Source organism: Pongo pygmaeus, chromosome 2 (genome assembly GCF_028885625.2).
Source record: "Pongo pygmaeus isolate AG05252 chromosome 2, NHGRI_mPonPyg2-v2.0_pri, whole genome shotgun sequence".
NCBI classification, from domain to species: Eukaryota; Metazoa; Chordata; class Mammalia; order Primates; family Hominidae; genus Pongo; species Pongo pygmaeus.
Genome location: NC_085930.1, coordinates 163,121,695 through 163,137,478, shown reverse-complemented (window position 1 = coordinate 163,137,478; position 15,784 = coordinate 163,121,695). Strand labels below are relative to the sequence as shown.

Sequence of the window (15,784 nt, the reverse complement as noted above, 5' to 3'; positions counted from 1 at the left end):
TGCCTGCCACTAAACCCGGCTAATTTTTGTATTTTTAGTAGAGACAGGGTTTCATCATGTTGGTCAGGCTGCTCTCAAACTCCTGACCCCAGGTGATCCACCCACCTTGGCCTCCCAAAGTGCTGGGATTACAGGCATGAACCACCTCGCCTGGCCTAGACAGAGTTACTTAAAGTAATCTTATACCAAGTGACTTTTAGTGAAGAAGGGAAAAGAAAAATGGTTAGGGATTTTTTTCATCTTTCAAAATGAGGAAATTAAAAAACAAAAAACAAACTCGTTGTCAGATATACTTTCCAAAATATTTAGAAACAAATTAGAGAGAACAAGATTCTGAGAGGTGGGAGAAAGATGGGTTTTTTAATTGCTATAAATTTCTGTACAAGAACATTAAAACTATTTAAAGTGTGCGTGCATGCATGTGTGTGCATGTGTGTCTGGTTTTTGGCAAATACCCATCTTCTTCCCTTTTACAGGTTGTGTTTCTGCATCTAAACCATTACAGTCAGAATGTTACAGTAGAAGAGTTTACACTGACCTGCCAGTCAGGACATCTAGACCTTAGTCCTGATTTTATCACCACTAGCCAAGTGACTCTGCTGACAATTATTCTCTGGGTTTCTTTTCCTCATTCATAAAATAAAAGGGTGTAGCTCGACTATATCAGTGATCCTCAATTTTAGTATATATGCTGCCAAAGCAAGCATGCAGTAATCCTCAAACTACATGACATGGCAGACAATCTGCTCTTTACAGAATACCATGAAATGCTGATCACTATAATTTGACTGAATGAAATAGAAACACTTTTACTAGGGAAAAACATGACCAGTCATTTAAAATTGTTTAATTACATTTACAAGTTATAAAACTGAATAGCGTCACAATTGTGAGCACTCACCTCCCGTTAAAAACTCAGCCATGAGCCAACAAAAGAATGGCCATGACCTAGATTTGCCATTAACTGTCATTTTCTTCTTTGTTCATCTTGTCATCTGCTCAAGAGCAGTATCAGACAAGGAATAACAAGCAGCACATATTCAAAAAAATTATGAGAGAAAAACAAACTTGAAAAAAATTATCCATTAACGATCTGTTTTGGAAGCGAGAAAAGGAGTGTCCTTATTTAATTTAGGAGAACACTGGTCCAGCTCATGGAATATTACTGTTTTTCAGAACATTTTGAGAATAATGAAGGAATCTCCTTTCAATTCTAAAATTCTATTATTTTAACTACCCTATTCTATTATTTTATTTATTCCCCTAAGCTTGATGTCTTCCTGGAAAAAAAAAAAGTGCTTCTTAGATAATGCCTGGCTTCAGGGCCTGGAGGAAGGTCACTCTGTCTGGTACAAGCAAAAGCAAAATTGCCTGAAGCATCTGCTACTCCCTCTTATCAATTTATGACCCTTCTTTGAAAAGCAATTTCCTATCTACTTTGTTGCCCTCAACTGTCTCTCTCTATTTAGAGAAAAACATAGGCAAGAACAGTAATGAACAAGGTACAAGAATACCTTAATTTTAAATTCCAGCTGGGAGTTAATTGTGTACATCATCTCAGTCCTTTCCATCTTCCGGGCGCCCTCATTGCACAGTCGAACCAACTGGGAACACAGAAGAGTAACGAGGGTTAAAGGTCAAGGGGAGAAACATCACTTTCAAAAGCAGAACTCTCACAGGAAATAAGTAACACTTGGGAAGCCCTAGAGACTCATTTCTGACACAGAACTCACAGTTTTTCACAGTGAAGACATTCGTATCCAGTTAGAAGTGGTGTGATTAGGATGTGAAGACAGAAGGGAAAAAAAGGTCACCCTATCTCAGGGAAAGCTGCAACCCTCGCCCCTCTTCCAAATCAGAGCAGCTGAAGGGAGATGGCCAACCTCAAAGGCAAAATCTAAGCAGAGTGCTGTGTAAAGCATGTGACCAGTAAACAAGTGCTGAAGAGGGAAGTCTTGCAGGGGAGCCTGTCAAGGATTCTTCAACAATAGCCAAGCTAAGGCCATCAGTTAAATTTCAGTTTCACTGGAAGCACTAAATTATCTATAAAGCAAAATTATCTACAAAGGACTTTCACAGTCATTTAATGAGTACCTAATCTTAATTCACTGGTCTAAATCAAAACAAATTTTGCATCTCAAATTTCTCATTAACTGGAAAATCTGAAAAAAAAAAAAAAAAAAAAAATGCCCATATTAGAGTCATTGGCCATAAAAACAAACGCGTTGTGTTAAAAGCACTGGAAATTTTAATTGGATTTATTTTTAATATTTCGGTTTGTTAAGTAATGCCCACTATAAAAATATAGTTATAAAAATATAAACATGCCCACTATAAAAATAAATGATTATTATAATATAGAAGTAAATAAAATAGGCCATAAAAGGTCCTGACCTACTCCCACTGCACAGATGTAGTTGGAAACAGACTGGGTCATATACTTTCTCTTTTTTTCCTATGTTTATATGAACATATAAATACACACATATATGTACAGAAATTTTTTTTTTTTGGAAATGATCATTCCATGCTTGTGTGTCTTTTTTCTTTTTTCACTTATCAATTATTACAGACTAAATGTTTGTGTTTCCCCCATATTCATGTTGAAATCCTAACCTCAATGTGATAATATTACAAGGCAATGTGATAATAGTGGGAGGTTATCAGGTCATGAGAGTGGAGTCCTCATGAATGGGATTAGTGCCCTTATAAGAAGAGACAGGATAGCTTTCTTCTCTCTGCTCTCTCTCCACTATATGAGGACACAGGGAGAAGGTGGCCATCTGCAAACCAGGAAATCAGCCTTCAGCAAACACTGGTTCTGCCTATACCTTGGTCTTGGACTGCGCCCAGCCTCCAGAACTGTGAGCAATAAATATCTGTTCCTTAAACCAACCAGTTTATGGTACTCTGTTACAGCAGCTTGAATTAAGACAAAAATATTTCCCCTTCTAAAATATCATTCATTAAAAAAAAAAGTTTATTTAGTACCTACCATGTTTCAGGTACTAGGGTTATAATACTTACAATCCCTAACCTCACGGAAGAGCAGACAAAAGGCAAAAAAAAAAAAAAAATCACAGACTGAGATCATAAAGTAAAAACACAGGTGAGTAGGGGAGTGGGAAGTGGGGTGGGATCCAAGGGACCCTCTCCTAAGAGGTCATTTAAGCTGAAAGCTGAAGGAGAAGTAGTTACTACTAAATGATAAGATGGTTCACAGAGAAGGGACACCATGAGCAAAGGATGAGATGAGAAAGTGTGTGACTGTTTGAGTGAGTCAAACAAGACCCTGGCATAAAGGAAGGTGGCATGGGATGAAGCCAAAAGAGATAGGCCAAGGTTAGATCATGCAAGGTCTGAAGGTGTCTGGATTGTATTCTAGGCGCAAAAAAAAGTCACCAGCAGGCTTTCAGTGGGGGAATGATATGATCCAATTTATGCTATAATAATTATATGGACTTTCCACAATATATTTATTCTATTTCCTATTAATGGGCACTTAAACAATTTCTAATTGCTCACTTGGTTTTTAGATTTGGAGGGCAAACCTGTCTTCAATGACAGCATATCTTTAGCTGTGGCCTGTGAGTTCACTGATGCAGGGATTGATAGCTATATCTGATCAATGCTAAGAGCCAAAATACCTAGGTGTGAGACAGGAGCAACCTGAAACTGCAATACCCTGAAAGGAACAGGACATATCAGGGTGAAACCCAAGCACCATATCAGGCTCCTGCTGCTTGGGACATTTTTGTGACTTCTCTTGGGGAATGTATTCATAGCTCCCAAATCTATGTTCCCAGACTTTGTCTACATCCTAGGCTCTGGATCCAACTATCTACATGGCATCTCTTCTTAAATGTCCCAGAGCCATTTCAAATTCAGCATGACCATACCTGAGCATCTTCATCACGCTCTTGCCCCTGGCTCCACACTGTCTATCCTGGTGAATCAACTCAGCATCATCCACTTTCCTCCAAAACTTGGCCCTCACCACTCAGACCCCTCCCTCTGCTTTGCCCTCCACATATAATCCAAGTCTCCTTAATGATGCTGTCCTGCTGTCCACTTCCCTCTACCTGCCCTGGCCACTGAACTCAGGCTCAGACCTCTTGCTGCCTGGATTACTGGCCTCTTAATTCTTTTCCTCACTTCTGCCCTACCCTTAAGCATCCTCCAAAAATAAGATGCCAGTTTTTCTAAGTTCAGATCTGATCATGAAACAACTCCACTAGATATCCTTAAAAGGCTCCCTGAAGCTTTCAGAATAAAGTCTTAGCAAGACCCTTCATGATCTGGTGCCTACTTCCTTGATCCCTAACCTCTCACTGCTCCCATGTGGGGCCTCAGCCCTACCAAATGTTGGATGCATATGCTGTGTCCCGCCTTCCCTCCTTTGCATGTGTGTTTCCCTGTCTGAATATCCTTCACCCCACTCTGTCCAACTGACTCCTTATCTAGATTTATATCCCCCTACTTGTCTTTCAGTGCTCAATGTGGGCACTACCTCTCCAAAAAGACTGGAGGTCACAGACTATAAAATTTCTGTAATTGTAAGCCCAGAGTCCAATATAGCACCTAATGCCCAATGGGATATTCTGCAAATGTTTCTGCATAAACAAACCACCTTCAGAGCCTGTTTATAAGTCATTTTAAAAAAAAGAAACAATTTATTCATAGTTATCCTTCCCCCTTTTTTGTGGAGATGGGGTCTCACTACACTGTCCAGGCTGGTCTTGAACTCCTGACATCAAGTGATCATCCCACCTTAGCATCCCAAACTGCTAGGATTACAGATATGAGCCAGCACACCAGGCCAATAGTTATCCCTTCATAAAATGAAAAGAAAAAATGGCATTATTAAGTTTGGGTTATCTTATTTCTTAAACTTCCAAATTCTGAGCCCATCAGCAAAAGCTGGAGTCATGCCACCACTAGGGAAATCCTAAAGAAACCAAAGGTGCTTCAGAAGTCAGACCAAAAACAAGATTCCCAAGATGTCTTAAGCAATGGTGTCATCAATGGAGTTGATTTTAATTAGTATTTTGAAGAGACAAGCTTTAATTTGAACATACGTGTTCTGCTGTTTTTATTGAAAGCAGCCTCAGTATATTACTGGACCTTCCTTCAATTTATGCCAAAGCTTTATTAAATTTGGTTTGCTAAAGCTTTTGTCCCAGGCCTAATAAATATATATTAGGCTTGGAACAAAAGCATACACACACACACACACACACACACACACACACACACACACACTCTCTCTCAATGTTACTAGTAAAGAAATGTAAATTAAAACACAAAGTCTTTTTGATCTATCAAATTAACAAAGATTAATGGAATATCTGATCCTGGCAGTATGCAGTAAGATAGACACTTTGAAATACTACTGGTGGATGTGGACATGAACTTTTCTGGAAGGCACTTGGGCATTATATACAAAAGACTTTAAAACATTCTTGTGTTTTTCTTCCCATGAACCCACTTCTGAAAATGTATCTTTAGAAACAGTTAGATGTGCACAATCATTCAGGTAAGACAGTGTTCAATGGAGCACAACTTAGAATGTTAAATGAAACAGGTACCATGTATGCCATGGATCCCCCACCCCCAGGGCCATGGATTGGTCAGGAATCCAGCGCACAGCAGGAGGTGACTGGAGGGCAAGGGAGCATCACTGCCTGAGCTCTGCCTCCTCCTCCTGTCAGATCAGTCACAGCATTGGATGCTCATAGGAGTGTGAACCTTACTGTAAACTGCGCATGTGAAGGATCTAGGCTGTGCGCTCCTTATGAGAATCTAATGCCTGATGATCTGAGGTGAAATGGTTTCATCCCAAAACCAACTACCACCTACCCCCCACCCCTGTCTGTGGAAAAATCATCTCCTATGAAACCAGTCTGGGGTGCCAAAAAGGTTGGAGACCACTTTTAAGTGTTCCTTTACAGCCATACGCTAATATTGGAATAGAAAGCCACACAGAAGGACACAAAATAGAATGACAATAGTCATCTTTAAGTGATAAAATTACGATGCATTTTACTGTCTCTTAACTTTTCCAAATATTCTGCAATGTACATTTATTATTTTATCCAATTTTCCTTTTTTTTTTTTTTTAGACAGGGTCTTGCTCTGTCACCCAGGTTGCAGTGCAGTGGTGTGATCATGGTCACAGGGTCTATCATGGCATGATCAACAACCAGGGCTCAAGCAATCCTCCCACCTCAGCCTCCCGAGCAGTTGGAACCACAGCTGTGGGCCAGGCTAATTTTTTGATTTACTGTAGAGAAGAGGTCTCACTATGTTGACCAGGCTGGTCTCGAACTCCTGGGCTCAAGCAATAAACCTACCTCAGCCTCCCAAAGTGCTGGGATTATAGGTGTGAGCCACTGCACTTGGCCACTTTATCCACTGTTAAAATATACCAATGTCAACTTAAATACGTTCTTACAGAGCTGTACTTAGCCTTATGACTTCCTCCCTTCCAAATTCTCCTCCCTTTACCACAGCTAACAATGGTTGAAAGTGTGATATGCATGATTCTGGGACTATTTCTACATATCAATAAAATACACACACACACACACACACACATATATATATACATACACACACACATATACATTATTTTCTAGGTGTCATTACACTATTTATATTGTTCTGCAACTTAATTTTCTGCACTGAACAATACAGCTTGTTTGCAGGTTAAAATATATATATTGGCCCAAGGCCAACTAAGATAATGGAATAGAAAGCTCCACCGATCATCCTCCCCGCTACCCTCTTCAAGGACACCAATTTAACAACTATCAACACAGAGAAAACACCTTCGTAAGAACCAAAACTTAGGTGAGCTCTCAGTACCTGGTTTTATCTTCATATTGCTGAAAGAGGCACTAAAGAGAGAGAAAAAACAGTCTTGAATCCCCGATGCCACACCCCACCCACCCCCGTCTCCTACAGCAGCGGCATGTTGCGGAGAGCATCTCTGGGCACTGCGGGAGAGAAAACACAGCAATTGTGAAGCACTGAACTCAGTGCTGTCCTGTTAGAGCAGGAAAAAAAACAGACCAAACTCAGCTGATGCCCATCCAAGGAGGGAGCATTTAAATCAGCCCTAGTCAGAAGGGAATCACCTATCCCAGCAGTCTGAACTTGAGTTCTCACCATCAAGGCCTACAGCACTCTGTGTCTCTCACTGAACTTGAAAGGCAGTTTAGGCCATAAGGACTGTGACAATTAGGCAAGTCCTAGTGCTGAACTAGGCCTAGAGACAATGGAATGGGGGCTCACATGACATACTGAGACACCAGCTGTGGCAGCCAAGTGAGTGCTGGCATGCACAGCTGGGGCTCCAAAAGAGACCCCTTCCTTCTGCTTGAGAAGAGGAGAGGAAAAAATAGGAAGGGCTTTGTCTTGCATCTTGGATACCAGCTCAGCCACAGCGGGAGAGGGTAATGCTCATTGTTGTTAGGCCCCCATTCCAGGCCCTACCTCCCAGACAACATTTTTTTTTTTGTGGGGGGGCCGACTCGATCTGTCACCCAGGCTAGAGTGCAATGGCGCGATCTTGGCTCACTGCAACCTCCATCTCCCGGGTTCAAGTAACTCTCCGGCCTCAGCCTCCCAAGTAGCTGGGATTACAGGTGCCCGCCACCACACCCAGCTAATTTTTTGTATTTTTAGTAGAGATAGGGTTTCACCATATTGGCCAGGCTGGTCTCAAACTCCCGACCTCAGGTGATCCACCTGCCTCGGCCTCTCAAAGTGCTGGGATTACAGGTGTGAGCCATTGTGCCTGGCCCCAGACAACGTTTCTAGACACACCCTGGCACCAAATGCAATGGGCAGCCAGGAGCAGTGGCTCACGCCTGTCATTCCAGCATTTTGGGAGGCCGAGGTGGGCAGATCACTTAAGGCCAGGAGTTTGAGACCAGCCTGGCCAGCATGGTGAAACCCCGTCTCTACTAAAAATACAAAAAATTAGCCAGGCATGGTGGTGCGTGCCTATAATCCCAGCTACTTGGGAGGCTGAGGCATGAGAATCGCCAGAAGGGAACCTGCTGCCTTGAAGAAAAGAACCCAGTCCTGGCAGTATTCAATGCCTGCTAACTGAAGAGCCCTTGGACCCTGAATAAACAGCTTGGATACCGAGGTACTATGCCGAGGGCCTTGAGTCAGCCTCTGAGACTTCCTGGATTCAGGTACCAGCATGCTCACAGGAAGGCAGAACACCAAGCAGGCTCCTGGGGTCCCCGACTCCAGGACTTGACTTCTGGATGGCATTTCTGGACCTGCCCTGGGTCAGAGGGGAGCCCACTGCCCTGAAGGGTGAGTCCCAGGCCAGGCAGCATTCACCACAAGCTGACTTAAGAACCCTTGGATCTTAAGGGAACATCAACAGTAGTCTGGCAGTACTCCTTGTGGCCTGGGGTGGTGGTAGCTAAAAAGTGAGGCTCCTGTCTTTGGAAAGGGAAAGTTAGAGTGGGAGGAACTGCATCTTGTGGTTTGAGTGGCAGCTCAGCCTCAGTACAACAGAACGCCAGGAAGACTTCTAAGGTTTTTGACTTTAGACCCTGACTCACAAACGGTACCTCTCGACCCACCTGGGGTCTGGGGGACCTCCCTGGCCTGAAGGGAAGGACACAGGCCTGGCTGGCTTTCGACTGACTGTAGAGCCTAAGGGCCTTGAGTAAACAGGCAGTAGCCAGGGAGTGGTTAGAGCAGACCTTGAGCAAGATCCAGCACTGTGCTGGCTTCAGGTCTTACCCGGCGCAATCATAGTGAGGGTGGCCACAGGAGTGCTTGTGTCACTCCATCCCCATCTTTAGGTGACTCAGAACAAAGAGAGAGGCTATGCATCTGGGAGAAAGTAAGGGAAGAGAACAAGAGTCTCTAACTGGTAATCCAGAGAATTCTTCCAGATCTTAGACCATCAAGATGGTACCTACATTAATCTGCAAGAACCACAGTGTTACTGGGATTTGGGTGCCCCTAAAGCAGATACAGCTTAGATCACAACACCCAAGTTCTTTCACATGTCTGGACAGCCTTCCCAAGAAGGATGGGTACAAATAAGCCCAGACAGTGAAGACTACAATAAATATCTAACTCTTCCATGCCCAGAAAGAAAGAACATCTACTAGCATCAACACCATCCAGGAAAACATGACTTTACCAAATGAACTAAATAATGAACCAGGGACCAATCCTGGAGAAACACACATATGTGACTTTTCAGGCAAAGAGTTCAAAACAGCTGTGTCGAGGAAACTCAAGGAATTCAAGATAATACAGAGAAGGAATTCAGAATTATACCAGCTACATTTAACAAAGAGATTGAAATAATTAAAAGAAATCAAGCAGAAATTCTGGAGCCAAAAAATGCAACTGGTGGCCAGGCACAGTGGCTTATACCTGTAATCCCAGCATTTTGGGAGACCAAGGTGGGCGGATCACTTGAGGCCAGGAGTTTGAGACCAGCCTGGCCAGCATGGTGAAATCCCATCTCTACTAAAAATACAAAAAATTAGCCAGGCATGGTGGTGTGTGCCTGTAATCCCAGCTACTTGGGAGGCTGAGGCATGAGAATCGCTTGAATCCAGTAGGCGGAGGTTGCAGTGAGCCAAGATTGCGCCACTGTACTCCAGCCTGGGTGATAGAGTGAGACTCCATCTCAAAAAAAAAAAAAAAAAAAGCCAGGCGCGGTGGCTCATGCCTGTAATCCCAGCAATTTGGGAGGCCGAGGCGGGTGGATCTCAAGGTCAGGAGATCGAGACCATCCGGGATAACACGGTGAAACCCCATCTCTACTAAAAATACAAAAAATTAGCCAGGTGCAGTCGCAGCAGCTGTAGTCCTAGCTACTCCAGAGGCTGAGGCAGGAGAATGGTGTGAACCCGGGAGGCAGAGCTTGCAGTGAGCCGAGATCGCGCCACTGCACTCTAGCCTGGGCGACAGAGCGAGACTCCGTCTCCAAAAAAAAAAAAAAAAATGCAATTGGCATACTGAATACTGCACCAGAGTCCTTTAATAGCAGAATTAGTCAAGCAGAAGCAAAAATTAGTGAGCTTGAAGACAGGCTATTTGAAAATACACAGTCAGAGGAGATAACAGAAAAAAGAATACAAAAAGATTAAGCATGGCTACAGGAGCTAGAAAACAGGCTCAATAGGGCAAATCTAAGAGTTATTGGGCTTAAAGAAGAGGTAGAGAAAGAGACGGGAGACGGAGTAGAAACTTTATTCAAAGGGATATAACAGAGAACTTCCCAAACCTAGAGAAAGATATAAATATCTAAGTACAAGAAGGTTACAGAACACCAAGCAAATTTAACCCAAAAAAGACTACCTCAAGGCATTTAATAATTAAACACACAAAGGTCAGAGATAAAGAAAGGATCCTGAAAGCAGCAAGAGGCTGAGGATGGCGGCTCACACCTGTAATCCCAGCACTTTGAGGGACCAAGACAAGAGGATCACTTGAGCCCAGTTTTTGTTTTGTTCATTTACAACTTTTATTTTAGCTTCAGGGGTATGTATGCCCAATATGCAGGTTTGTTACATAGGTAAACATGTGCCATGGTGGTTTGCTGCACAGTTCATCCCATCACCCAAGTATTGCCCAGAATCCACTAGCTATTCTCCCTAATTCACTCCCTCCTCCCACCCACCATCCTCCAATAGGCCCCAATGTATGTTGTTCCCCCCTTGTGTCCATGTATTCTTATCATTTAGCTCTCACTTATAAGTGAGAACATGTGGTATTTGTTTTTCTGTTCCTGCATTACTTTGCTAAGGATAATGGCCTCCAGTTCCATCTATGTCCCTGCAAAGGACATGATCTCATTCTTTTTTATGGCTGCATAGTATACCATGATGTATATGTACCACACTTTCTTTATCCAGTCTATCATTGATGCGCACTTAACTGGATTCCATGTCTTTGTTATTGTAAATAGTGCTGCAATGAACATACATGTGCATGTGTCTTTATAACAGAACGATTTCTATTCCTTTGGGTGCATACCCAGTAATGGGATTGCTGCGTCAAATGGTATTTCTGTTTCTAGGTCTTTAAGGAATCACCACACTGTCTTCAATAATGGTTGAACTAATATACACTCCCATCAATAGTGTAAAAGCATTCCTTTTTCTCCACAACCTCACCAGCATCTGTTATTTTTTGAATTTTTAATAACAGCAATTCTGATTAGTGTGAGATGTGGTTTTCATTTGCATTTCTCTAATCAGTGATGTTGAGCTTTTTTTTATATGTTTGTTGGCCACATGTATGTCTTCTTTTGAGAAGTGTCTGTTCATGTCCTTTGCCCACTTTTTAATAGAGTTTTTTTTTTCTTGTAAATTTGTTTAAGTTTCTTATAGATGCTGGATATTAGACCTTTGTCAGATGCATAGATTACAGAAATTTTCTCCCATTCTGTAGGCTGTTTACTCTGTTGAGAGTTTCCTTTGCTGTGCAGAAGCTCTTTAATTAGATCTCATTTTTCAATTTTTGCTTTTGTCACGACTGTTTTTTGGCATCTTCATGAAATATTTGCCCATGCCTATGTCCCAAATGGTATGACCAGGTTTTCTTTTAGGGTTTTATAGTTTTAGGGTTTACAGTTAAGTCTTTAATCTATCTTGATTTTTGTATACGGTATAAGAAAGGAATCCAGTTTCAATTTTCTGCATACAGTTAGCCAGTTCTTCCAGTACCATTTATTAAATAGGAAATCCTTTCTCCACAGTCTGTTTTGGTCAGATTTGTTGAAGATCAGATGATTGTAGGTGTATAGTCTTATTTTTGGGTTCTCTATTCTATTCCATTGGTCTATGTGTCAGTTTTTGTGCCAGTACCATGCTGTTTTGGATACTGTAGCCCTGTAGTATAGTTTGAAGTCAGGTAGTATGATGCCTCCAGCTTTGTTCCTTTTGCTTAGAATTGCCTTGGCTATTTAGGCTCTTCATTTGTTCCATATGAATTTTAAAATACTTTTTTTCTAATTCTGTGAAGAATGTCAATGGTAGTTTAATAATAATAGCATTGAATCTATAAATTGCTTTGGGCAGTACTACCATTTTAAAGATACTAATTCTTCCTATCCATGAGCATGGAATGTTTTTCCATCTGTTTATGTCATCTCTGATTTCTCTGGGCAGTGGTTTGTAGTTCTCCTTGAAGAGGTCCTTACTTCCCTTGTTAGCTGTATTCTTAGGTATTTTATTCTTTTTGTGTTAATTATGAATGGAAGTTCACTCATGATTTAGCTCTTGGATCGCCCATTGTTGGTGTATAGGAATGTTGGCGATTTTTGCAAATTAATTCTGTGTCCTGAGACTTTGCTGAAGTTGTTTATCAGCTTAAGAAGCTTTTGGAGCCCAGGAGTTTGAGAACAAGCTGGATAACACAGTGAGACCCCATCTCTACAAAAAAGAAATAAACAAAAGCAGCAAGAGAAAAGAGACAAATAACATACAATGGAGCTGCAATACCTCTGGCAGCAGACTTTTCAGTGGAAACCTTACAGGTCAGGAGAGAGAGGCATGACATATTTCAAATGACATATTTCAAATGCTGAAGGCAAAAAACTTTTACCCTAAAATAGTGTATCCAGTGAAAATATCCTTCAAACATAAAGGAGAAATAAAGACATTCCCAAACAAAAGCTGAGGCATTTCATCAACACTAGACCTTTCCTGCAAGAAATGCTAAAGGGAGTACTTCAATCAGAAAGAAAACAATATTAATCAAAAATAAGTAATCGCCTGAAGGTACAAAACTCACTGGTAATAGTAAATACACAGAAAAACACAGAATATTATAACACTGTAACTATGGTGTGTAAACTACCCCTACCCTAAGTAGAAGAGTAAATGATTAACCAATCAAAAATAGTAACTTCAACCACTTTTCAAGGCAGTCAGTACAATAAGATATAAACAGAAACAACAAAATGATTAAAAGTGGGGGTACAAAGTTAAGGCATAGAGTTCTTATTAGTTTTCTGTTTGCTTGTTTCCTTGCTTATGCAAATAGTGCTGTTATTGTGTTAAAATCATGGGTTATAATACTTGCAAGCCTCATGATAACCTTAAACACAAAAAGCAAAAAACTAAATCAGAGAAAATAATCTTCACTAGAGGAAGACAAAAAGGAAAGAAAGAAGGAATAGAAGACCACAAAACAACTAGAAAACAAATAACAAAAGGGCAGGAGTAAGTCCATACTTACCAATAATAACACTGAATGTAAATGGACTAAACTCTCCAATCAAAAGACACAGACTGGCTGAATGGATGAAAAAACAAGACTGATTGATCTGTTGCCTACAAGAAACACACTTTACCTATAAAGACACACATAGGCTAAAAACAAACGGATGGAGACAGATACTCCATGTCAATGGAAACCAAACCAAAACAAAACAAAAAAAAACCGGAGTTGCTATACTTATATCAGACACAATGGATTCCAGAAAAAACTGTAAGAAAACACAAAGAAAGTCACTATATAATGATAATGAGGTCAATTCAGCAAGAGGATATAACAATTTTAAATATATATGAACTCAACACTGGAACACATAGATATATAAAGCAAATATTATTAAAGGCAAAGAAAGAGATAGACCATAGTACCATAATAGCTAGAGACTTCAACATCCCACATTCAGCACTGGACAGATCTTCCAGATAGAAAATCAACAAAAAAACATCAGACTTAATCTGCACTATAGACCAAATGGATCTAATAGATATTTACAGAACATTTCATCCAGGAGCTATAAAATACACATTCTTTGGATCATTCTCAATAATTGTCCATATTTAGGTCACAAAACAAGTCATAAAATATTCAAAAATTCTGAAGTAATATCAAGCATATTCTTTGACCACAATGAAATAAAACTAAAAAAATTAATAACAGGAATTTTGGAACCTGTACAAATACACAGAAATTTAAAAATATGCTCCTGAATGACCAGTAGGTTAAAGAAGAAATTAAGAAGGAAATGGAAAAATTTCTTGAAACAAATGATAATGGAAACACAACATATCAAAACCTATGTGATACACTAAAAGCAGTATAAAGAGGGAATTTTATAGCTGTAAGTGCCTAAATCAAAAAAGAGGAAAAGGCCAGGTGCAGTGGCTCATGCCTGTAATCCCAGCACTTTGGGAGGCCAAGGTAGGGGGATCACTTGAGACCAGGAGATCGAGATCAGACTGCCAACATGGTGAAACCCCATCTCTACTAAAAAATAATACAAAAATTAGCCAGGCATGTGCCTGTAGTCCCAGCTACTTGAGAGGCTGAGGCATGAGATATGCTTGAACTCAGGAGGCGGAGGTTGCAGTGAACCAAGATCATGCTACTGCACTCCATCCTGGGAGATACAGCAAAACTCGGTCTCAAAAAAAAAAAAAAAAAAAAAAAAAGAAAGAAAGAAAAGAAAAATTAACAATGAAACTCAACCAAACCCAAAATTCGTAGAAAACAAATAATAAAGAAAATCTAAAGGAAATGGACAAATTCCTACACACACACCACCTACCAAGATTGAACCAAGAAGAAATCCAAAAGCTGAATAGACCAATAACAAGTAATGAGATTGAAGCTGTAATGACAAGTCTTACAGTAAAGAAAAGCCTGACACTCAACTGCTTCACTGCTGAATTCTACCCAACATTTAAAGAAAAACTAATACCAACCCTACCCAACCTATTCCAGGAAATAGAGGAGGAGGGAATACTTCCAAACTAATTCTATAAGGCCAATATTTCCGTGATACCAAAACCAGACAAAGACACATCAAAAAAGAAAACTGCAGAACAATATCTATGATTAATACTAACGCAAAAATCCTCAAAAAAATACTAGCAAACTGAATTCAACAACACATTAGAAAGACTATCAAAAAAAAAAAAAAAAAGAAAGCTTATCATGGCCAAGTGGGACTTATCCCTGGGATGCAAGGATGGTTCAACATAGGCAAACCAATCAGTGTAATACATTATATCAACAAAATGAAGGACAAAAAAAATGATCATTTCAATTGTGCAGAAAAAGCATTTGATAAAATTCAACATCCCTTTGTGATAAAAACCCTCAAAAACTGGGTATAGAAGGAACAAACCCCAACATGATAAAAAATCATATGACAGACCCATAGCTAGTATCAACTGAACGGGGAAAACTGAAAACCTTTCCTCTAATATCTGGAAAATAACAAGGATATCCACTTTCACCACCATTATTTAACATAGTAATGGAAGTCCTAGCTAGTGCAATCAAACAAGAGGATGATATAAAGACCATCCAAATTTGGAAGGAAATAAATCAAATTATCCTGTTTGCAGATAAGATCTCAATAAAATACTGGTAACCCGAATCCAGCAGCACATCAAAAAGCTTATGCACCATGATCAAGTGGGCTTCATCCCTGGGATGCAGGGCTGGTTCAACATAGGCAAATCAATAAACGTAATCCAGCATATAAACAGAACCAACGACAAAAACCACATGATTATCTCAATAGATGCAGAAAAGGCCTTTGACAAAATTCAACAACCCTTCATGCTAAAAACTCTCAATAAACTAGGTATTGATGGGACGTATCTCAAAATAATAAGAGCTATCTATGTCAAACCCACATCCAATATCATACTGAATGGGCAAAAACTGGAAGCATTCCCTTTGAAAACTGGCACAAGACAGGGATGCCCTCTCTCACCACTCCTATTCAACACAGTGTTGGAAGTTCTGGCCAGGGCAA

The 15,784-nt window shown here is 40.4% G+C and overlaps 1 protein-coding gene across 2 annotated transcripts in view; it reads right to left on the bottom strand.

Moving 5' to 3' along the window:
* Positions 1–15,784, bottom strand: part of ARHGEF26 (Rho guanine nucleotide exchange factor 26) — a 144,301-nt gene that overhangs the window by 39,210 nt on the left and 89,307 nt on the right. For both annotated transcript variants that reach the window (XM_054479941.2, XM_063662373.1), the window contains exon 10: positions 1,515–1,604. In XM_054479941.2, coding sequence (XP_054335916.1) covers positions 1,515–1,604 — 90 coding nt within the window. The remainder of the gene's footprint in view (positions 1–1,514; positions 1,605–15,784) is intronic.